Source organism: Notamacropus eugenii, chromosome 1, assembly GCF_028372415.1.
Source record: "Notamacropus eugenii isolate mMacEug1 chromosome 1, mMacEug1.pri_v2, whole genome shotgun sequence".
In the NCBI taxonomy this organism is placed as follows: Eukaryota; Metazoa; Chordata; class Mammalia; order Diprotodontia; family Macropodidae; genus Notamacropus; species Notamacropus eugenii.
In genome coordinates, this window is record NC_092872.1 from 271,215,769 (window position 1) to 271,239,488 (window position 23,720).

The 23,720-nt window shown below is 40.4% G+C and overlaps 1 protein-coding gene across 1 annotated transcript in view; it reads right to left on the reverse strand.

Moving 5' to 3' along the window:
• The window catches only part of UBE2D1 (ubiquitin conjugating enzyme E2 D1), a 36,503-nt gene that overhangs the window by 3,660 nt on the left and 9,123 nt on the right, over window positions 1–23,720 (reverse strand). Inside the window, exons 2-6 of the mRNA XM_072628914.1 lie at window positions 7,137–7,200; window positions 7,012–7,043; window positions 4,965–5,042; window positions 3,772–3,877; window positions 116–209 (exon numbers count right to left, since the gene is read on the reverse strand). Coding sequence (XP_072485015.1) covers window positions 116–209; window positions 3,772–3,877; window positions 4,965–5,042; window positions 7,012–7,043; window positions 7,137–7,200 — 374 coding nt within the window. The remainder of the gene's footprint in view (window positions 1–115; window positions 210–3,771; window positions 3,878–4,964; window positions 5,043–7,011; window positions 7,044–7,136; window positions 7,201–23,720) is intronic.

Consider the following 23,720-nt stretch of genomic DNA (forward strand, 5'->3'; position numbering starts at 1 on the left):
CTTTCCTGAGTATAATTTACTTCAGTTAAACACATCTATCTATAAAATCTTTCTTTTCTTTGGCACACAGAACAAAAACGTACCCAATCCAGACTGAATGGCCACAAACACTTACTTTTCCTTGTCTGATTTATAGATCTGTGCAATATCTGGTACTAACGGGTCATCTGGATTTGGGTCACAAAGTAGTGAACATATGGACAACAAAACTAGAAAGAAAAGAGAACACGCCATTAGCTGCTTGTTTCAAATCAGTCATACAGATTTTGTACTGAACATTTATTCATACGCTGCAAAGTGCTAGACAAATACAGATGTTTCTATGATAGGGACTTTAAGGCAGCTACCTGATGTCTCATCTACACGCTGACTGCACAAGTGCTCATTTAGATTTTAAAATGTTCCATACATAATACATAATAAAGCTTGGTGTTGATGAGGATGACAACAATGGAGATTACTGAATGGCACAGCCACTTGTCCCCTGAGCAGCTCTACCAGAACTCCAGCCAACTAGATGAGAACCAGATGACTGGCCAGATGAGAGGTGACATTTACCTCATTCTCCCAGTGGATCATCACCCTAACTCTGGAAGGTAGACAGGATCATTCTCCTTTTACAGAAGACCTCAGGTTCAGGCCATGTGGCTTGTCCTGGGTCCCACAGCTAGTATGTGGCACAGGTGGGATTTCTTCCTGATTTTTTTCATCCAGTTCTCTAAATGATACGCAACCTTGCCTCTCTAAATGATTCCAGCCACCACAGCTTTAAATTGCATTGAGAATTCAATTTGTTTAGGAATTAGACACACCATCTTCAAAGTACTCTGTACAAGAGCACGGTATCCTGAATATTGCCTATAATACCCCCAAAAAATTAAAACAGAAAAAAAATTCTTCAAATGATAGTTTCTACTGGCTTCTTTGAGGGCAGGGGCTATGTCATATTTCACCTCTGTATCCCTAACATTTTGGGACACATTTTGGTGCTAGCTCATAGGCTGACACACAGCACCCAGTACCCAGAGGACCTATGATTTCCTCACATGGAGAACTCCCTCTGCTAACACACATCATGACTCCTTTCTACGTAAGCCGCAGGGGCTTGCTGGAGCCAGAGAAAAGCCAGGATCACATACATATTAGCGTTGGCGGTGGGATTGGGGCCTACATCTCACTAATGCTATAACCCAGCAGACAATTCACTGTCAAACTGCTGCTTGTATCTAGGAAGTGCTTACTAAATTATTTGCTGACTTGAATCCTGAATTCTAGTAAGTTTGTAGAGATGTATATATTTTCTGCTATCATTTGAATACCAAAAGCCTGCGTCCAAGCCAATCTAATTGGGAGTTATCAGTCCAAACCTGGGTGGGCAGTCTGTCCATCATTTGGCTCACCCAGTCTCACTCTGGTTAAATACAAAGGAGAAGAGCACCAAGTAATCCTTCATTGTCTCCCATGGTGGTATAATAGGCAGTCGGGGAAATTCAGTGTCAATACCAAACATCCTGCCAAGATTTCCACCATGTGAATGACACCACTATTGGCTTCACTTGTTATAGTGCTCAGATACTATCACGAAGGGCTCTACTTCTATTCATTTACTTTATTTATTTGTTTATTAATTAGGAGTCTATTTTTAAGGGAGCAGAAGGGAAGGTGCCATTTCCAGTCACACTCTTTCATTTCTAAGTAAATGAAAACAACTGTGAAATATCTCTCCCCACTTATCTTCCCTTCCCTTACTTCCTCTTTCTGTAACCCCCAAGTCCAAAGCAGGTGACACATGCCAGGGTGGGATCAGTCAGGAAAGAAAAGAGGGTAGTAAAACTCGATGTGCTGGAAGCCAATGACAGCTCTCCCTCCCATTTCTCAGGATTTGAGCCATTTATAGTAAACAAACTAACTAAATAATTCCTCTGGGCTGTCACAAGAATGATCCCCTCATATACACGTTTAGGCCTCAGGGATGCTCTACTTCCATCATATTTATGTGAAAAGGGACAGAACAAGAGTTTTAGGATTCAGAAAAAATAAAATATTTAAACAAACACAATGAAATATTTGTTAAAAAAAACAAAAGAGGGGGGAAAATGGCGCTTCCTTTTCTCTACCTGTCTCCCATGGCAGAAAAAGCCTTCCTTTGCCTGAAGGGCACCTCAAAAAGCAAATGAGAATGGCAGAAAAAACATGATCATTCTGAAATCCAAAGGACAAGGTTTCCAGAGGCCAATGATGCTCAATATTCTTGAAATAAAGCCAGCAGTGTCAGAAGACAGTCTCTTGGCAGGCTGCCATCTCTTGTGTAAGTGTTCGCACTTGGCTATTTATGTAAAATGAGATGCATCTCACCACCAATCCAGGAAATGGGGTGTTAACGTCAATCAATCTTTGATAAATAAGGTAAAAAGTATTCGTATCATAAGGTGGTTGTTGTTTTTAAAATAAGGCATCAACAACACTTGAACATTTTAGATGAGAAAATTTGCCATTATGTACTAAGGAAAATATAGGACTAGCTAGCATGTGAAACAGTCATGGCTGTGCATGCCTAAGCAGTCAAATTTCATTGTTTTTACAGAAATGTTATTGTCAGGCAACAACTTGAAAATAACACTAACATAAAGGATTCCGGGTTCTTTACATGAATGCTACAAGGGGAACAATTTTCTGGGCTGGTTTTTTCAACCCCAAGAGAATGCTCTCTATTATCAGTCTGGCCAGCCTGAGCTATAGAAGGCAAAGGGAGCCTGTCCATTATGCTCAAACTCATAAGGCTACAACACCAGAAGAGTCAGAAACAACACTCCACTCCTAGAGAGAACATAGAGTATAATTCTACAATTCTGACATACATAACAAAAGTAAGTGGCTAATGAAAAGAGCATTTATAAATGCCAAGTAACCTATGAAAAGGTACTCCCTGTCCACAGTGTACTGGTGGCGGGGGGAAGAGAAAGATTACTGATCAGGTAAATAACGTCAGAGTGGGGCCTGGTTTTAAGGTTTTCTAAACTGGGAAACATTGGTCAATTCATTGTTTTGGTGGCTTCTGCCTACGTATCCAATAAACTGAGAAAGGAACAAATGATCTCTTACTGTCTAGGTGCATTTACAGCATCAGTTATACACTGAAATCAATGACTGCCACTGCTGTTGTTTTAAAATTAACACCAGAAGTTTGAACTAAAATATTCATTTTGCCTACATCACCCCTAAATGTGAAAAGACATTTTTAAAAATCCTCTATTGTCCTGACATAGAGATTCATCATTTACAATTTTTTTTCATTTGGTCCCATCTGAACATTCTTTTTAGCGATCGGCCTGGAGCTTGCTGCTCACCTTAAAAACAGCAGTACTTCACACTAAAATCTTATCTGAGGACTGGCTGACTCATGGCAACTTCTTCACATCATCTTTTTTTAAAGAAGAAAACACCAAACCACAAAAACCAGTCTTCTTCCCAAGGGTGTATGTATTCAAAGTAATTTCCCCCCTCACCCCACCGTATCCTGCTCTAAAAAATGGCCTGGCCTCTTATTTAAAATATCCTAGCCACCTTCCTGGCAGAGTCCTCAGAGCTAAAGAGAAGTAAGTCATCGGTGAGGCTTCCATCCTAGGACTCTGAAAGGAATCAGGAGTGCACCAGAGAGAGACTAAGGCTTTGGTTCCCAGATTCACTCATTAGCTATTTTGTAACTCTCATCTTACTTTCATATCCAGCCCATTATTTTTTCCAAAATTATTAATTTCTAAATGAGATTACCTTTTGATACAGTCAGAGCTGGTGACCACTGTGACCTCAGGATGTCAAGACAAATACTTCCATTGCTATTTATGTTTGGGTGATAGATTTTTGTTGTGAAAGCAATCTAAAGAAGGAAGGGGAAAAAAAAACCTAGTGATTAAAAAAATACGAAGAGTGAAAGAGGAACACCAATGTACAACCAATTCACTTAAGGATGAACTTTCTCTTAGATGAGTGATCTTACTAGAAAAATGATGAAGGGGTAAGCAATCAAGGTACTGATCAGACTAAGTGTAACTCAGTACAAGCTGTTAACACCCAACTCACCTCCCTCTTTCTATCTTCTCCCTTTATGTCTTCTTCCACTTCCCTTTCCCATGCCTTAAACTGATAAATAATAACTCTAAGAAGGTTAATGACCAGAGCCTTGGGGCTTGGGGCTTTTGAGGGGAGGAGGAGGTGAGAGAGAGTCAGGAACCATGATTTCCTCAGTGTAGTTAGGAAACTTGCAGTGTGAAAACTCTCCCCTCCACTCCATAAGTGTCCATATAATCTCCTATCTTCCACAGTTCTGAGGTTAAGCCTTCTCAGTGATATCTAAAAGGATTTCCCTGCCTTTAAATGTAAATTAATGATTTGGTGATTGTCAAAAGACAAAATTCATGAAAAAGCAAGAACAGGGAAATCCCTGGTCCTAAATTTATGTATGTATTATGCAAAAACACATCGTTATTGACTTAAAACTTCTAAAAATCAGATAACTGACCCAAAGAACCTCCAACAGTTGCAGCAAACACTCCTTTGATGCAAATATCAAATAAGAGAGTATGGCTCATGTTTCTACTTGCAACAATGCTATGAGGTAAACAGTCCAAGAATCAGTAAGCCTATTTTACAAATGAAGAAACTGAGGCTTAGAATGTAAATGACTTGTCCAAGGTCACATAGATAGTAGTCATCTCAGAGTCAGAATTTTTTCCCAACTCTGATTTCAGAGTTCTTTCCACTATCATAACACACTCACAAAGCTTGACAAATACACTTTATGACAGCTGAAATCAATAAATCAGACTCATCTATAGCTTCCAATGAACCCAAGCACTAAATCTTGAATATGTTGACTCTCATACTACTGTAGACAAAATGGACAAGATTTAAAATTCCCAACACAGGATATCAGGAAGGGTCATACATTTAAAATACACATTTACCTTTGGTGGCTTAAAAGGATAGTCTGTTGGGAAATGTACAGTGAGAAAGAAGACTCCACCTTGATATGCGCTGTCCGGCTGAAAGAAGAAGACATGCACATCACCTTGGGATCACCTCTCCTTCACAGGAACCACAAAATGTTGGGTATCTCCCCCATAGACTTTCAATTTATAAAAAGGGTTTTGTCCCACTCTACATTCCAAATCATTTACCTTAAAAAGCATTTTCTTTTTCTTGGTGTAAAGGAAGATTTTCCAAACATACATAAAAATCTATCATATGACCCACAAACAAATCTGTCAGTGAGAACAGATTTGTGTGATACCCACAGAAATGTGCCGTAAGGGGAAAAAACAAATGTTCTGCAGTAGTAATGAACTGGTGGGTTAAGAATGGAATAGGACAGAAGAATCCCCACCTATCCCCAAAATGGGATGTGGTACAAGGGATTAATAGGATTCCCCCATTTTAAAGATGTGCAATGATGGTTCAGAGCCACAAAGGACACCTGCTGCTGGAAAAATAGGTAGAAGCCAAGGTGAAACTTGAACCCAAGTGTCTCTGGATCCTACAACTAGAACTCTTCCTACAAGAAAAGGCTGAAGTGAAATGGATTCTGTCGTGTAATGTAAACATCCAACTTCGGCTTTGTAACAAAACAAAGCTACAAGACTACAGCTTCGGAACTTGGGCTGGCGAGTTAAAACAAAACTACAATTTACCAATAAAAGGAGTCTCTTTCCAAACCCAGATGATGGCTACTCTCTTGGTATGGCCTCCTTGTCAAAGAGTGAAAGGGCAAACCCTTCCCATGTTCTTAATAGTTGAGGATTCACCCATCATCAGTTTTCGTAGCAATTGTACAGAGTGGGCCTTAGCACTAACTCTTTAATGTGCTTTAACAATGTTTGCAATGTAGTAAAAAAAAGAACAAGCTAAAAAGATTTAGTAGCAAAGTGCACTGTAAGCCACACAATTCTTCCATTTAGAGGCCTTTATTAGGCTACTAAGTCTGAATTAGTGCTTTTATAATCAACAAGGCTATCAGTTATGCTGTTTAAATTGGGGTATATCTGCCAAGACATATATCTTTGTTCTAGTTTATCAAGAGTAATTAGATCAATTAAAGGGGTCCACAAAGTTAAGCTGAAGTGACATCTCTCTGATCTCCTCAGGTAAGTGACCAATGTTCCAGGTGCTGTCCATTAGGAAGGGGCAAGAGGACTAATTGACACCTGGAGATGCATGTGACACCCCTAAAGTGAGTTATGAATTGTTACTGTTCATGCAGCACCTACTGATGGACCTCTAAATTCCAGTACTCTGACTGTTCTAAAAAGGCAACAAATAGCAAATAGAAATGATCTGTTCATTACTAAAAGACTATTTGTTTAGAAAATACATCCTATTACTCCCCTTCTTAAAAAACAGAAAAAGTTCACTCTAAGTTGGCGTTTTAGGAGAGACTGTGTGGCACAGTAGAAAGGACACTGGCTAGAGGTAAAGGCCCAAAGGCTCTGGGCTTTTCCTTCCACTAATTAGCTAGAGGACTCTGGAAACCAAAACTTCACTGCTCTAATTAATGATGGGATGTGACTAGATGACATAGAGAAGCCAAGATTGTCAGACAGCATCTGGCATAACACCCTCATTTGACAAACAAGGAAACTGAGACAAACAGAGAAGTGAGTTGCTTAAGATCACACAAGAGCTAGGACCAGAATCCAGATGGGTCTTATGACTCCCAAGGCCATGGCTCTTTCTACTGTTGTCTATGTTCCTTTCTAGCTCTGTGCGTGGCAATTTGTAACGATAATGCTTCATGACCAGTAATTTGGAGAATCAAAGATATCACAGTAATTTTATCAGATTACTTGCTGAGAAATCCAGTAATCCCCCTAAGATTAATCTGGTGGGGAGAACTGGAGGAAAATCAAACAGGGCAGATGTGGGAGAAACCAGTCTATGAGAACAGATTCTAGGAAGGGATAAGAAAGCAGCTTGGCTCTAAGGGTTAAGGTTTATCTAGAGGAATCATATACTTACAGGTCCCATAATAGTGGCTTGCCAGTGGAACACTGAAAGAGACAAAGGATTGTTTAAGTCATCAGCAAGGGTTCAGACCTTCAATACTAAGAGAAACAAAAACCAAGCAACAGAGCAAAGCTTACAGTCATCTCCTACAGGGCCTGCTGAGCAGTGGGCAGGAGGGTCACGCTGCAGATCACTTAATTCCTGTGGCAAAGGAGAAATATTTGAGGGTTAATTTTCTTTTTTTCCAATGACACACCCACAATTATTCTTCCAGACACACAATTTTGAATTCACTTAAAATCACTATTTGGGTCAAGGCCATCCACAAGAGTCCCCACACTAGAAACAACCCTTCAGGAAATGTGCCCCTTTTCAAGCAAATTAAAAAGATTATCTTCTTGCTTATTAATACCCCTACACCCCTGGCAATAATAAACATTTATTTGTTCATCAACTACTGCGTGCAGGCCTCAGGGCTAGAGCTAGGGATACAAGAAATATAAAACATGGGCCCTGCCTCCAAGGGGTTTATAGGGGAAGGATGAGGAAAAAAGGCACATGAATCTAAAAGACAAAATACAAATACTAGGAATCAGAGACTACAGGGGGGAGGGGGTCTAAGAATGCCAGGCTTTGAGCAAAACACTTTGAGAAATGTAGAGAAACAGTGGTAAATAAAAGTGGCCAGGCATGGACATGCCAGCCTATGGGGTGATGGATCTGTCACATGATCCTTGGCACCTTCTGAGGCATCCTGTACTCTCCCTCTGGCACACACATCAGAGTTGTTGGGTCCCTGACTCCAGTTAAACTTGCTCACCGTGTGTCTCTCTGTCTATCCCCCCACCCTGCCCCATTTTTCAATCCTCATCCTTTTGGGCCTTCCAGAGCATTGGATAATGGTGACCACCTCCTCCTCCTCCTCCTCCTCCCAGCCACCCTCTCATCTCTGGGTTTTTACAACTCACTTTTCATCCTACCTGTCAGATCAACTCCTCAGATTCCTTGGCTAGATCTTTCTGTATGCTTTGTACCCTAAGATGCTGGTCTTTTTTCTTTCTTTTTTCTTTCTACACTATCTCACTTGGGGATCTCATCAACTCCCATAGGTTCAATTATCTTTCTGATGATTCCCAGATCTATTAATCCAACCCTACTCTCTCCCAAGCTCCAGTTCATTATCACCAACTGCCTAGTGGACATTTAAACTGTATACAGTTTAGGCATCTCAAACTCACCATGTCCAAAAGACATGCCCATTTTCTTTAAACCCAGGGTAACACCGCCATCCTTCCAGTTACCAGGTTAATAAGAACCTCATGGTGATCTCCTATACCCCTGCCCCCCCACATATCCAATTAACTTCTAAATCTTATCATTTCTTTCTCTAAGGAACATGTCCCAGTCTCTCCATTTACACACCCTAACTGCAGGCCCTCATCACCTCTCACCTGGACTGCTGCAAAAACAGACTTAGATCTACCTGGATGGCCCGCTTCAAGTCTCTTCCCACTCCACAGTCTATCCTCTGCACTGCTAAGTACAGCTCTATGTCACTTCTCCGATCAATAAACTCCAATGGCTCCCCATTGCCTTTAAGAACAAATAGAAACATTTCTGTTTGTTTGGCATTTAATGTTCTTCACAACCCTGTCCCTCCCTCTATTTCCACACACATTACAGAAGTCAGTCCAGCCATCCTGGCCCACTGGCTGTTCCCCAAACCTGAAGATCCACCTCTAGTCATGGTGGTGTTGAGCTGGCAGCCCACCATATCTGGAATGCTCACCAACCTCCAACTCTCAGAAGCTCTGGCTTCCTTTAAGACTCAGCTCAAACACTGGCCTCAGTCAAACCAAGACCTGTTAAACAGCTTAGCTTTATAAAGGCCAAGGTACCCATCTCCAGTCATCTTGATTGATATCTGGCCTCTGGAGGACAGAGTAAGGCTGGTGACCTTGCACAGCCCTTCCTCACTTAAATCCAGTTCACTTGCAAACCATGGCATCACCTCTCTGATATCATGGTCCTCTTTGAGAATGAAGGACAAACAATAGCTCCAACACCATCCCCTCCAGGAGCCTTTTCTCAGAGTGCTCCTCTCCCCAGTAACTACTGCTTTCCCAGGTAAGCCTGCCCCGCACCTACTCGGCACTGATTTGTTAGGATGTAAACTCCTTGAGGAGAAGCACTGCTTTTTATTTTTCTCTGACCCCCAATGCCTGGCACAGGATAGGCCTTAACCTACTTCTGCAAACATCAGTCTTAACCTAACAATCTAGCTTAGACATTCTCATCACCCACTTAATCACTTCCCAACACAGTTGGAAGACGACCACCATTCTACTAAAACTGACCTCCCCAAAGTCTCCTGTGAATGACTGTCATCAATTAAATGACTTTTCACAGTCTGAAAATACACAGTCAGGGGCACAAGGGGGCCTGCTGACCACGTCCATGGAGCAGCTAAGCTGCAGCAGGACATCCCTGGGAAGGGGAAGGGAGGAAGTGTAGGAGGTTTCACTGGTGGCACATGCCACAGTCCCAGCAGTGAGACAGAGGAAGCTGCAGCCCTGAGCCTGCCACCAGCAGCTGTGAAGAAGATACAGCAGGTTCTTAAAGTCAACCTGAAAAGGTAGGTGGGAACCAGAGGCTGCAATGGCCTTTCTCGCACTTTAGAATGTATCATCTGATGAAGCTGGTCAGGATGAAATTAGAGTGTTCATTGCAAAGAACACACCACTGACAAGACACGGTTAGGAACAGAAATGGACTTTGGAGAAGACAAGTTGTCCGGGGAATTTTTTTTCATTTTTTATTTATTTTCAGTGTTCTACAATCACTTCCACATATCTTAGATTTTTTCCCCTTCCTCCCCCTCCTTCCCCACTCCCTCACAGAGACGACGTGCAGTCTTTTAAGTTCTACACATATATTCCTATTAAATATATTTTCACCTTAGTCATGTTGAATAGAAGAATTAAAATGAATTGGAGAAACCATAAAACAAAACAAAACATAATACAAAAGAAAATGGTCTGCTTCATTCTGTGATCCAATTCCATAGTTCTTTCTCTGGATGTGGAAGGCATTTTGCCTCAAAAGTCCATTAGGAATTTTTTAGATTCTTGCACTGCTATGAAGGACTAAGTCTACCAGAAAAATTCCTCACATGAAATGATGCTGAGTGAAAGGAGCAGAACCAGGAGAACTTTGTGCACAGCAGCAACCACAGCATGCAAGTCCTTCCAGGCCTCTCTGCAGTCTTCCTGTTCATCATTTCTTATAGCACAATAGTATTCCATCACATACACATACCATAATTTATTCAGCCATTCCCCAAATGATGGGCATTCCCTTGATTCCCCGTTTTTGGCCACCACAAAGAGAGCTGCTATAAATATTTTTGTACATGTGGGATCCTTTCCCATTTTTATGATCTCTTTGGGATACAGTCCTAGAAGTACTATTGCTGGGTCAAAGGGGAGAATTTGTTTTCAATAACCTAGACATCAAAGCAACTTATAGCTGTGATGAAAGCTTTAACGTTGGAAAATCCAGGACTACTTTGGCATTAAGTACCCAGAATGCTTGTGTTCAACCATGTGGCTTTGTAAAGAAATCATGTTTCTTTCAGAATCTAGGCCTTGCAGAGTATGACTGCCTTATGAGGAAAAGAAAGTTAATGTGTTTTGAAAATAAAACCATTGTGTTAAATCCCAGATAAAGTGGTCTTTGCACCATTTTTTAGGTGACAGATTGATTTTAGAAAAATTCTGAGCACTGTTTCTATTCTGTAAAGAAAAAAACAATCCTTATTTTGACTTTATATCTCCGTTTGTTATTTCTCTTAGAACAAATTTTCATCGTCCTTATCTTATTCATTAGATTCAGTCTTGCATTTCGCATAGTTGTGCATACGGTGAATATCTGCAAGTAGGTCTAACTGTGGAATGTTTTAATCATTTTTACATTTAAACCCCTGATTTCTGGCTCTCAAAGTACTTTGGAGATCTCTCATTTAGCCAGATTTGTCAGTCTTAAAATGTTTATCAAAGCTCTCTTTAGCAGTAGGCCTTAACTTGTAAGAGTCATGGTCACTGTGTATAGATAAGAGTTTTTTAAGAACACTGCAAAGAATTTCTAAGTGACAACGCTTTCTAAAAATCTCAGGTCTCTCATTTTTAACTCCTTGTTTCGTTCACTTGTCTTCCTCAAGTAAGAGTCCTAAGTTTACTTAGAATTTCAGAGCTGGATGGGATCTTAGAGGTCATTAAGTCCAGCCCCCAAAGGCCTGAGAAGTGGGGTGGTCTCCCTGGGGACATATCCTTGAGATCCTGTAACTAGCTAATGGCAAAGCCAGGACCAGACTGAAGGTTTTCCACTGGGCCACAATGCCTCTTTAACGATCCACGTCTCTTATCTCCTTCTAAGAGATGCAGATTGTCTATGTCTATGCTCTCATGCAGTAGAGGGAAGCGAAGGATCTATATTTGTCTTAACTGTGGAAAGAACAAAGTGGCCTTTTTAGGTGGTTGACATGTTAATTGAATTCCTTAGTTCTTCAGTTCAGTGGAGTACTAGGTTTTCTTTAAATGACAGAATTTGGAGAGAAAGTTGTTTTAATTGTGTTCTTTCTTTATATCTGTACAAACACGGTTCAAAAAAAATCAAGGAAGGTGAGTAATGGAGCAACCTGAAAATCTTAAAAAAAAAAAATTATAATTCCTATAGCTACTGTGCTCCCCTTCAGTAGAATACAGCTGTCTTTTCTAAAGTTTAAAATTTCCTATTTTCTGGATCTTATCTTCTACTGCTGGAAGATTAAAGGAATAGCCTTTTAGACTCTTCCTCACAGTTTTCTCTGACAGTGTTCATTTTATATCCTAGTTCTTGATTCTGCAGGGTCTGACACACTGAATGCTTTGTTTGGTGTGGTGGTTATTTGTGCTTTGTGTCTGGAAGTTAACATTGTTAAAACTGAAGTCCTTCTGAGATCCTTTAAATGACTGTCACATTCACATCCTGTTCATAGGAACCTGACACACAACACACAGCTTTAAAAAGCAATATTATCTAAGTGCTAATAACAACCTGTGCAATTAATATTATTCTGTTGATTCATTTAAAATCTGTTCAGTATCATATGTAGAAAGAAGTCTGTTGCCAATAAAATTGTATCCTCTGTTAAAAAAGCAAAAAGACATAGTTACAGCAGGAAGAGGGACCTTACAAGTCATTCCGTGCAGAAGAGGAAATCAAGCCTGAAAGACGAGCCACACAGTTCAGGTGGCACAGCCAGGGAGTGGCCTAGAACCCAAGGGCTGACAGTTTTGTCCACATCTGGGTCAACCTTTTTGTAACATCCCACACAATTGTCCACTCTCCACAGGTCTCTTTTGTGACATTCTCTCCTCCAAAACACTGACCTCTCCTTCTCTTTGGGCTGCAAGCGCTGTTCAAGGTTCTGATCCTGATGCCCAAACATTATTTCCAGCTCAATCTCATTCCCCACTGTCCTCTAGGCATCCAGTTCTAATGGCCCAAAGTGAATTTCTAAATGGTATCATTAGCAGTGAGAATTCATTAGTTCTCCCCCTCAATATTTTTTCTCCCCGTCTCCAATCCTCCGGACATCTTCATTTCTCTTTTTAGCACAAAAACTATGGGTCATCTTTAAGTACTCTTCAGTTTCTCTCACGTACATCCTCCTGCTTTCATTTCTTTCTGCTGCCACCCTCATCTCCCATCAAGAACCCAGTATTGGACTCCTAATCTATCACTCCCTCTCCCATTGATCTTTCCTACCTTGGACAAACTTATTTTTCTAGTACACAGATCTACCACTCTACCCTTGTTAAAATGGCAAGTGCTTTCCACTGTCTACTGAATAAAATTTAAACACCTTGGCCTTACATTCCTTGGATCACTGATAAAAAGTTGGAAGGGACACCAGAAGTCATCTAGTCCAAACCTTCATTTTACAGATTAGCAAACTGAGGAACAAAGAAAGAGGTTGTGAGAAACAAGGTCTCACAAGCAGCAACATGGCTGTGCCATGATTTGAACCCCAGTCATTTAACTCCAAACCCATTCTTCTTTCACTCCATTCCTCTGCCTCTCATTCAAATCTCTTCATAACTGTTTCACTATTTCCCTTCACTGGCTTAAGAACATACTTGGAGCTGACGTTTCTATAATTCTTGAAAGCCTAGCTAAAATGGCAACTGCCTTCCCTGATAACTCCCAGCGCTACGTAGACCTTTTTCCTCTGCTTTGAACCCTCAAATTGAAAGGTTTTCTGTTCTGTTTGGTCTTGGAGTTATTTAAGTACATCTCTTCTCCACTGGATTGTAAACTTCTTGAAGGAAAAAGTCATTATCTTATTCTGATTATGAAAAAAGGGAACCTTTTTCAAAAGACTGACAAGAACACACATCAACCAACTAAAGTGTTTAAAAGACATACAAAAAAAGCAAAGGCAGGTCACTGAGAACAAATACAAAAGAGTAGGAGGTTCTCTCTAAGATACCAGGATACAAGAGCTATCAGAAAGCCTGAAGCACACAGAAGGAGCAGAGGCTTGTGGCGAATTCTAAAAACAACAAAAAGGGCTTTTTAAAGCAATGTTCTGAGATATGAGAAAGATCAAAGTCGATAAAGAATCACTGCTTCAGATAGATGAAATAATGACATGATGGAGAAAAAGCCAGAGAGACGGCAGGGTAACAGACACAAAGCTGGAAGAAATAGCTACCACATAGGATGAGAGTCAAAACTCAGAAAGATTGTGACAGGCTTGAAATTTGGGCCAAATCAAGTAAGATGGAATTGAACAGCGAAGTCATACACCTGGATTTCTGAAAATCAGCTTCACAAATATAACATACTGAAGGGGAGGTTCTACACCAATTAATATGAAAAAGTACTAGTAGATTGCAAGTTCCACTCAAATCAACAATGTCCTACGTAATCCAAGCAAGCTCATGTGATCTTAAATAGCACTGAAACGCCTGGCATCCAGGCCTAGGAAGAGGTCAGGCCCACTCGTCTTCTGTGCTGGTGGAAGCATATCTAGTGTACCATGTTCTGTTTGGGATGCCTCTTCTCAGGAAGGACACCGATTATCTAGAAGGGTAAATGGGATGGGAAAACTCTCAAAATCATGACCCCAGAGGGATGAGTTCAGGGAAATGGGAATATTTAGCCTAAAGAAAGTAAGACTTAGAAGGAGGCACATAATAGTTTGGATTTAAGCAGTTGAAAGGCTGTCATAAGGAAGAGGGATTACACTTTTTACTAAGAGTAATGGAAAAGCAAAGAGGAAATTTCAGGCTTGATAGAAGCAGAAATATCTTAACAGTAAGAGCTCTCCCAAAATGGAACTAGCTGCGTTGGGAAGAGCGGCCATCTTTGAGCGACAGCTCAAATGGTCAATGGATGACCATTTGTCTCTCAGGTATACTGTGGGGGGGATTCTCCTTCAAGTTCAGGGTGAACTAGAGAGGGTCTGAGGCCCCTTCTCCTCTGCTATTCAGTGTTTCTGTAACCAGAGCAGAACACACGTGCATTATCAACTCTATCATCCTGGACAAAGGCTTCAATAACATAATCAGCTTTTCTGACTTTGTTATTGACACACTCATCTTTCTTCTCTCTTTACGTATGGATGTTCTTTTCTTCAAGGTGACTGGAACTCAGGCTGCTGAGCTTTAAGAAGATACAACTCGGGGGGAAGGAATGGTGGCATGGCAGATGTTTGAAGCCTACCAGTGGCTGTTATGGGGGAAAGAAATTAGATCAAGGTCACAGGTTCCCCACCCCTGAAGTAGATTGTTCTGGCAGCCCCAAAGAACTGAAATGGAAGCAAAAGATGGAAGGTGTAAAGAAGCAGATTCAAACTTGAAGAAAGGAAAGACTTCTCAACAAATGGAGCCACCCACCGTTCAGAAATCTTGGGAGAGATGAGTTCCCCCTTAAAGGAGGTCTACAAGCCAAGGCTGGATTACCATTCTTCACTGTGTTACTAAGAGCATTCTTGTTCAAGTAGGAAGTTGGATTCAATAGTCTCAGTGGCCCCTTCCAATCCAAGTTTCTGGGATTCTACAATTCTCAAGTGCTTCAACTGTTTCTGTTTTCTTGTCCCAGAAGAATGAAAGGCATGTTACCATTAGTGTGGTAAAGACAAAATTAGCAAAGAAAATGCCTGACCACCCTCCATTATGTTGAGCCACTAGGCTCATCTAAACTACATAACCAGATATTGAAATAAATTGTGGATATGGTTGCTGAGTCACTCCTAGTCATCTCTGAAAAATTATGCTCAATATGAAAATGAAAACTTTTGCACGGAGCAAATAAATGCAGTTAGGATAAGAATGGAAACTGAATCAGGGAAAAAAGGTCTGCATCAAGTATCTTTGACAAGAGTGTGATATCCAAAATATCCCAAGAATTAACACAAATACACAATGTATGACTGGCCAAAGGACTGGTATAGTTCTCAATAGATGGATCACAAACTACTGACAGTCATGAGAGACTGATCCAAATAACTAATGAGCAAAACACAAATCAAAACATCTCTGAGATTTCATTTCATATCCCACAAATTAGCAAAGATGAAAACGATGGAAAAGGAAGCAGAACGAGGAAAGCAATAAACACAGTAACTATAAGGATGTAAATGAAAAGAACAGTAAGATGAAACTGAACCTTGTGTAATTATAATGGCCCTAGAGAAAAATGAACCTCTCTCATTGAAAAGGTCAAAGAAGAGTGGTATGAAATATTGCATATGCTGTCACACATAATCCATGGGTTATATGGGTGTGCTGAATATTTTTTTTCTCTTACAAGGAAAGATAACATGAGTGGGTGGGGAAGACAGAGATGTATATTTATAAATGAATATGCTGTGAAAATTAAAAAGCATTCAAAAAAGGTAATAAATGGGGAGAGGTGCCAAAAATTACACCAATTTTCTGGAAAAACAAAAATAAAAAGGCAGATTCTTTACACTACAGACCCAAGGAGGCTGGACTGACAAAACTGTAGAAAGCATTACTAAAAGGGAAGTGATCACTAGGACCCACTATTGGTTAACTGAAAACAAAATACTGCAGAATAACCTTATTCTCTTGTTTAACAGGAAAGGGGTTGCTGACCTAGAGAATGCTACACAGTCTATGGGAATTTCAGCAAGGCACTCGCAAAATTCTCCCACAAGAGCCTTGTAGGCAACATGGAAGGATGGAAACTAGGAAGGATAGTTCTGTGGGTTATAAATAGTTGACTAGCCAAATCATAATGGTACCCATGATGACATTGAAATCAGCCTGGAGAGAGGCTTCCAGGGAAATCAACCCAATCCAGTTCAACATTCAGATCACTGGCTTGGATGGAAGAGATAAGATGCTTCCCCAAAGCTGGAAGGGAGTGCTAATACCTAAGATGACAGAACAGAACCAGAAATAGCTCAGCAGGCTGGAACGATGTGAGTGGAATCTAATATTAAACTTTGGAGAGTTAAATGTAAAATCTTCCAGTTGGTTTAAAAGACTCAAATTGCACAGGCCCAAGATGGCTTCAACAGGGCCAGACAATCAACTGTTCATGTGAAAATGGTCTCAAAAGGCTAGGGGACCATCTGGTCATAAACCTTGACCTGGGAGGGGTCTCGTAGGCCATGGAGTCCAAGCCAAGTCTGTTGCTTTAGCACTGTAAACTCAGCATCCCTACACGTGGCAGGTGAGTCCCCCAAACTAACAGGTTGAATAGAAAGCTGAGGGTCCCCACGAGGGGAGTGGCTAATTCTGATCCTGCTGAACACTTACTCTGGGTGTGTAGTTTTGTCTATGGGGTACAACTTAGGAAAAACATTAACAAGCCAGAGCAAGGTCAGAGAAAGGCAATCAGAATGGGGGAATGAACTAAAAAGCAGGCCCCATGAATAGCAATGAAGGAAATGGAGCTGTTTAGCCTGATGAGAAATGACTCTGGAAGACTGGGGAAGCTGGGAGGGCTGGAGCATTAATGCCTCAAAGGGTAGATACACCAGGAAGAAGTTACAGGTTATACATCTTGCTCAGTATGAAAAGCTTTACAACAATGGTTATCATCCCAAATTAGAACGGGCTACCACAAAAGGTAAGTGAGCTGCGTGTCTCTAGAGGTATTCATGTGAGCATATGTCAGGCTTGGGTGATATATGAGGTTCCTTCAAAAGTTGAGACAATGATTTGTACCTTCTTCAGTGAAAATGTGCTTTGTACATGGATATTGGTTTCTGCTCAATGAATGCACTATACCAAAAAACTGGGTTTCTGCTGTATCCTAAATAAAAAGCTCCCATGTGAACACACAACTCATGCTCATGTGATCTCAGGCTGGAGACCAAAGGTAAGACTGCCTCATTTGAGGCTGGGGTATTCATCTTGCAAGACTTGTTCGTGCTCTCTCCACATTCTGCTGTCACATAGAAATCCAGGAGACACCATAGGTAGGGAGACTTTCTACATCAATTTCTTTAGTCTTCAGGCCATATTCTGAATGGTCTGCTCCAGATCAAGCATTTTTAAAAGTTTTTATTAAACCCAGAAGAAGATAGTGCATTTGTTTTTGCCTACACAGCCAAGTAAGCATGGTCCTTCTTGGCATCATATTTTTATTTGTAAGTAGTGATTAGGGAAGAAAGGATAAAAATGAGGTCAGTCAGTTTAGGATAAATATTTTTAAAATAAATAAATTCAGACCACAGGACTAAGAGCTTCTAGCAGAAAGCTTGTAGGCCACCTAGTTCAAGTCCTGTAGCATTACCACTTATGCACCCATTTTACAGATGAGGAAAGGGGAGGGGAGTTGAAGTCCCTTGTCCAAGGTCATAGAGGCAGATAAGGAGCAGAGATAGGACTCAAAACTGAGGCTTCTGACTGAATTCAGGATTCTTTTCCCCATAACTTTTCTTCTTTCTATTATAAAAGCTACCTATTTAACATGTCAGGCTAATTTGGTAATCATATTATAAGACTGAATCAGTTCATGTTATTTTATGGCAATTTAAAGAATGACTATATCTAATGATACAGTCTAAATAAGGGAAAACATTTCAAAAGTCAAGCTATGAAAGAAAAACATTTCAAGAAGATCAGCAAGCATCCCTCCAACACAAATTTTAGAATTTGGAGAAAAGTCAAATTCAATTTGGAAACAGAAATAATAAAAATTGGTTATGTCCTTATGTAATTTCAGATAAGATAAACTGTACCAATAGATCTCTTACACTTACTACCTCCTTGGGCAAACTGCTTAAAATTCCTGAGCCTCAGTTTCCTCATCTGTAAAATGAGAGAAGTTGGTCTGGTAGGATGGCCTGGGGGTCTCTGCCAGCTCTGGTTCAAGGATCCTATGACCCAAACTGTAGACCACAGCTATTGCAAGGGCCCCACAAACCCAGACTTACATCAATAGCATTTGGAACTTCATTTAGTACCAACAAAAAATGCCAAACAGATGCTACTATTATGAGGAAAAGATGGGGTGACTTCTGAATATTTTTTTTAAAAGTATTCTGGGTTTTTGACATGCTGCTTTTTCTTGTTTCTCAAGACAAGTCAGCCAACTCTGGGAGTTCAGCTCGTAACCAGCAAGAGATGGGAAGGGCAGCTCCTCATTGGTCCTCTGGAGTCATGTGGTCATTGCAGTGATCAGAATTCCTTAAGACCTAGGGCTAGACCGAGATAACAGTAATGCCTACCATTCACGTAGTACTTTAACGTTGGCAAAGCACATCCCATGTTAAGTCATTTGATCCTTACAACAACCTTGTGAGTTAGGTGCCATTATTATCCCTGTTATACAGGTAAGGAAGCTAAAATTCAACCTGCTTAGGGGTCTGCAACTGGCAAACTGGAGAAGAACTGAAATTCTTGTCTGAGTTCCACACCACAATGTCCCCTGTGCCACCTCATGGCCTTAGTCTTTCAAAATGGAAATGCTACTGTACATATATGTTGTTCTCCAGATTCTACTCAATTCACTCTGCATCATCTCAGACAAATCTTTCCTGATTTCACTAATGCATTGTTGGTGGAGTTGTGTACTAATTTGGAACTATGCCCAAAGGGCTATAAAAATGTGCGTAACCTTTGACCCGGCAATAATGCTTCTAGGGTTGTATCTCAAAGAGATCATAAAAATGGGGAAAGGATCTACATGTACAAAAATATTTATAGCACCTCATTTTGTGATGGGCAAGAACTGGAAATTGAGGGAATGCCCAACACTTGGGGAATGGCTGAACAAGTTGTGCTATATGAATGTAATGGAATACTACTGTGCTGTAAGAAATGATGAGCAGGCAGACTTCAGAAAAATCTGGAAAGATTTATGTGAACTGATGCTGAGTAAAGTGAGCAGAATCAGAACACTGTACTCAGTAAAAGCCACATTGTAAGATGACTAACGGGCAGACATCTCTTCTTAGCAACAAAGACAACTCCAAAAGACTCAGGATGGGAAAATCTGTCCACACCCAGAAAAAGAACTATGGAACCTGAATGCAGATTGAGGCATATTATTTGCTCTCTCTTTTTTTCATTTCTTCTTTTTCATGTTTTCTCCCATTGGTTCTAATTCTTCTTTACATATTACACACCATCTTGGGGTAGAGGGAAGGAAGAGATGGGGGAAAAATTTGGAACTCAGAATCTTATGAAAGTGAATGTTGAAAACTAAAAATAAATATTTTTTTAAAAAATCTTCCCTGGTTTTTCTGAATCAATTCCTCTCAGCATTTCTTACCTGACAATAGTGTTACATTACATTAACAGTTAGGATTTATATCTCATTTTAAGTGCTTTACAAATGGTATCTGATTTTATTCTCAAACAACTCTGGGAGGAGTTACTATTACTATCCCCAATTTGTACATGAGAAAACTGAGGCAGATAAGTTAGGTGACTTGCCAAAGGCCACATAGCTAGTAAGTGTCTCAGGCTGGATCTGAACTCAGGTCTTCCTGACTCCAGACCCAGTACTCTCTCCACTGGGCTACCTAGCTGTCTACCATATTGTATCATAATTTGTTCAGCCACTTTCCAAATGAGAGGCGTTCCTTTTTCTAGTTTCCCATTGTTAGCCACTAAAAAAAGAGCTGCTGGATATTGTTTTGTCCATTTGAGTTCTTTCCCTTTCTTTGGTCTTTTTGAGATTTAAGTGCTGGTATTACTGAATCAAAAGCAACTGTTTCAATAACCCAAGTGACTGTTCTGAAGCTTTTTTTTTAATCGATGATAAAAATGGTATAAAGGATATTAACATTGAGGTTATGAGCAATGGTGAACAAAATGAGTATAGAAGTCAAATTCTTAAAAGAGATTTTACTTCCTACCTTATTCCTCTTAACTTATGGCCTTGTCATTTTGACCAAGTCCATTTCTGTTACAAAAGCCATTGATGGAAACACAGAGTGATGGTTTACAAACAACAAATCTTCATTAAATTGTATACAAAAGTGAAAACAAGAATAAACTTCTTAAATGCTACTCAAAAGGGTATCACTCTGCTGCTTAATAAAAGAGAAACAACAGAGGTGGTGTTTCAACACTGTGGGCAAACTAGAAATAGTTCTTTTAAACTAGGTCACACTTCCAATTCTATTAAAAGAGAAGGAAATGAGTTATTACAGTTTGATCCCAAATGCCACAAGCATATAACACCACACATATATCTTGCTGTATAAAGAGACTGTTCCTTACACAAGACAAACTCTGAAGATCTACCATTCTCTAATCCTGACCAATTTGAGAAAGGGACGGGGGTTGGGGGGAGGCAGGTGGCATGACAGTGAAAATGAATAACATAAAAGGAGTCAAGAAATAAGTCTTTGTGATACTACACCACTATAGGGTGGGGTAGCTTGGGAGATGGTTCATCAACATGTACACATAGGTATATACAAATCACACACAAATGACAATGACCGTTTAAAGGCATACCACACAAAAAGCATCAGCACTGCTGATCAAACCATTATATCCAATCTCTTTCTAAGGGTACTGAAAGATACTTGTATCCAAAATTTAAATTTCAGATACATTTTGTATCCAAAAATGGCCTCAGATGTTGGTTAAGGAAGGGCCGGTATAGTAATAATGTTCAGTTTACAAGGGGTGATAGGAAATCAAAATGAAACAAAACAGTCTCTTTTAGAGTAGACACAGCCTTAACATTTCCAAGGCTCTCTGTATCAATCCCACATAATGAAAATATTAACAAGAGAGTCCAGGTTGAATCTGTAATTGCACACGTAGCATTATTTACAAGAGTCACACAATACGACAAGTGTTCTATGTTAAACCAATCTACACAAAGTCTCTGCCCCTGAGGAACGTAAAATCTGAATGCAGACAAGGTAAACTAATACAAAGCAGGTAATCAAATAAATGGGAACTGAGTGAAGCACGAGATAGAAGAAATCGCCAAGCTCCCAGAAGGCTGTCAACAGTTTAAAGGTGGTTGTGGAGGTTCATATTACATGTATTTTTTAATATGCTATAAAATTGTCTTACTCAGCTATTATCTACCCTCAATTACTCAGGTGTGATGGTGGCCAACAAATATTTATTCCAAACTGCAAATTAATAAAAAACAAAACAAAACCCCAATCCTACTAAATGGGCCCTTTTGTTATTTTTTGGCCTCAAGATTTTCTGAAAATTTATATTCCATGCAATGTAAGGGACCAGTGTCCATGTCAGCAGTGATGTTTAGAGTACTAATTTAATTGCAAGTCAGAGCCTCAAAGACTAAAAAACACCCATACTGACTAATTTCAAAAGCCATCAGTCAGGCCAACAGGCAGCTAGCTGTCGCTGCAGCTCCCCTCAGACCCTCCCACTCCTACAACAAGGGAACAATTCTTACTGGATTTCCTTGCTGGTTGTTTCCACTACAGGGGCATATGAGCTATGGCTGGCTTGCTTATACATAAACATTCCTTGTACTTTCATTTCAGACTCTGATCCACTTATATGCAATGGACAGTAGCTATTTCAAGATTAAAAAAATCAAAAAAGAGCTGGCAGAAATGCTTTCAGATCAGAACTTCCTTAATGGTAGTCATGGCAGAATTTCTACAAATCAAACAGCTGCCTGGCCTTTTCCCAAATACAAAATATTGGAGCTTTCCCAATAATTCCCCTGTAGTAATCAAACTAAGGGTTGGCAGACAATTACCCCCCCCCCCCCCCCCCCCAGAGAAAAGGCCCTTATCCAAATTTTGTGGGGCTTCAATTTTTTCCCTGGATGAAGTGTATATTCAATTTGGCCATGGCAGCTTCTAAAAAGTACAGACAAGTACTACATTAATAAAGGAAGAGGGAAATGTAGGCAATGGTGGATATTGCCCGTCAGTCATAGCTAGCAACTTGGGTTTGGTTTGTTGTTGTTCAGTTGTGTCTGACTCTTCTCAACCCTATTTGGGGTTTTCTTGGCAAAGATACTGAAGGGGTTTGCCATTTCCTTCTCTGGCTCAAAACTGAGGCAAAAAGGATTAAGTAACTTGCCCAGGGTCACACAGCTCAGAAAGTGTCTGAGGCCATATCTGAACCTGTGCTCTGGAGTGGAGAAGAGGGGAAATTCTGGAACAATCTTGAGAGGTGGGGAGTGCGGGTGGGTTTAAGAGCAGAGTGAATTAGCTTCCTAATGCATGACTGTGGTGGGTAAGGATAATCTGGTAGCTTCCTATCTGAATGAATTATTCCTACTGAAGAGACGATGGAGGGGGGGGGTGTTAAGTAACGGGAGATAGGCCACCTCAGGCTCAGGAAGACCTGCCTCAAGTACTGCTATTTGAACATATTGGGGGATGGGGCCCTGGCAAGTCATATGACCACACAAGCACCAGGCACTTCTCAGATTCTATGTTGCACAACAGCTGCCAATCTGCCGCAGGAGCCTTCTCCTTGCTGCGAACTCCCTGTGCCAGTGCGGTCATATCCATATCCCAGAAGGATTCTTTAATCTTTAAATTCCTTAATTTAATTCTTTAATCTTTTAATTCTTCAGTCCTAATAAGAGGAAGAGGACCCATACGCACAAAAATATTTATAGCAACTCTTTTCATAGTAGCAAAAAAAACTCCAAAAAACTGGGAACTGCCCACGCATCAGGGAAGAGCTAAACAAATTATGGTTTATGAATGTAATGGAATATTATTGCACCATAAGAAATGATGAAATGGACAGTTTCAGAGGAAACCGAGAAGACGTCAATGAACTGGCACAGAGCGAGCTGAGCAGAACCAGAGAAGTCTACACAATGACAACATCAGAGAGACAAAAACCTCAAGAGCTCGGATCAATGACGATGCCGCTAACCTTCAAATTAAGTCCCCTAGCTACCTCCTCGCAGGGCAGTGATGGACTTCAAATGCTAACTGAGGAGCACATTTTGGACATGGTCAATGCAGGACTCGATCTTGCTGAGCTATGCATATCAGTCATCAGTTTTCTTTTTTTTTATTATTCATCTGGAAGCGGGGGAGAGAAAATAATAATTTGTAGAAAAAAACTGAAATTCACAAAAGTGGAGGGCATCACCTTAAGGGGTGATGAAGCAAAGAGTAGGAAGATGTGTCAAATAGTACCACACCTACCCTTCACTTCGTTGAAAAATGCAAGACCTCCCTCACCCTGACTTTTGGGAAAGCTTACAACCTT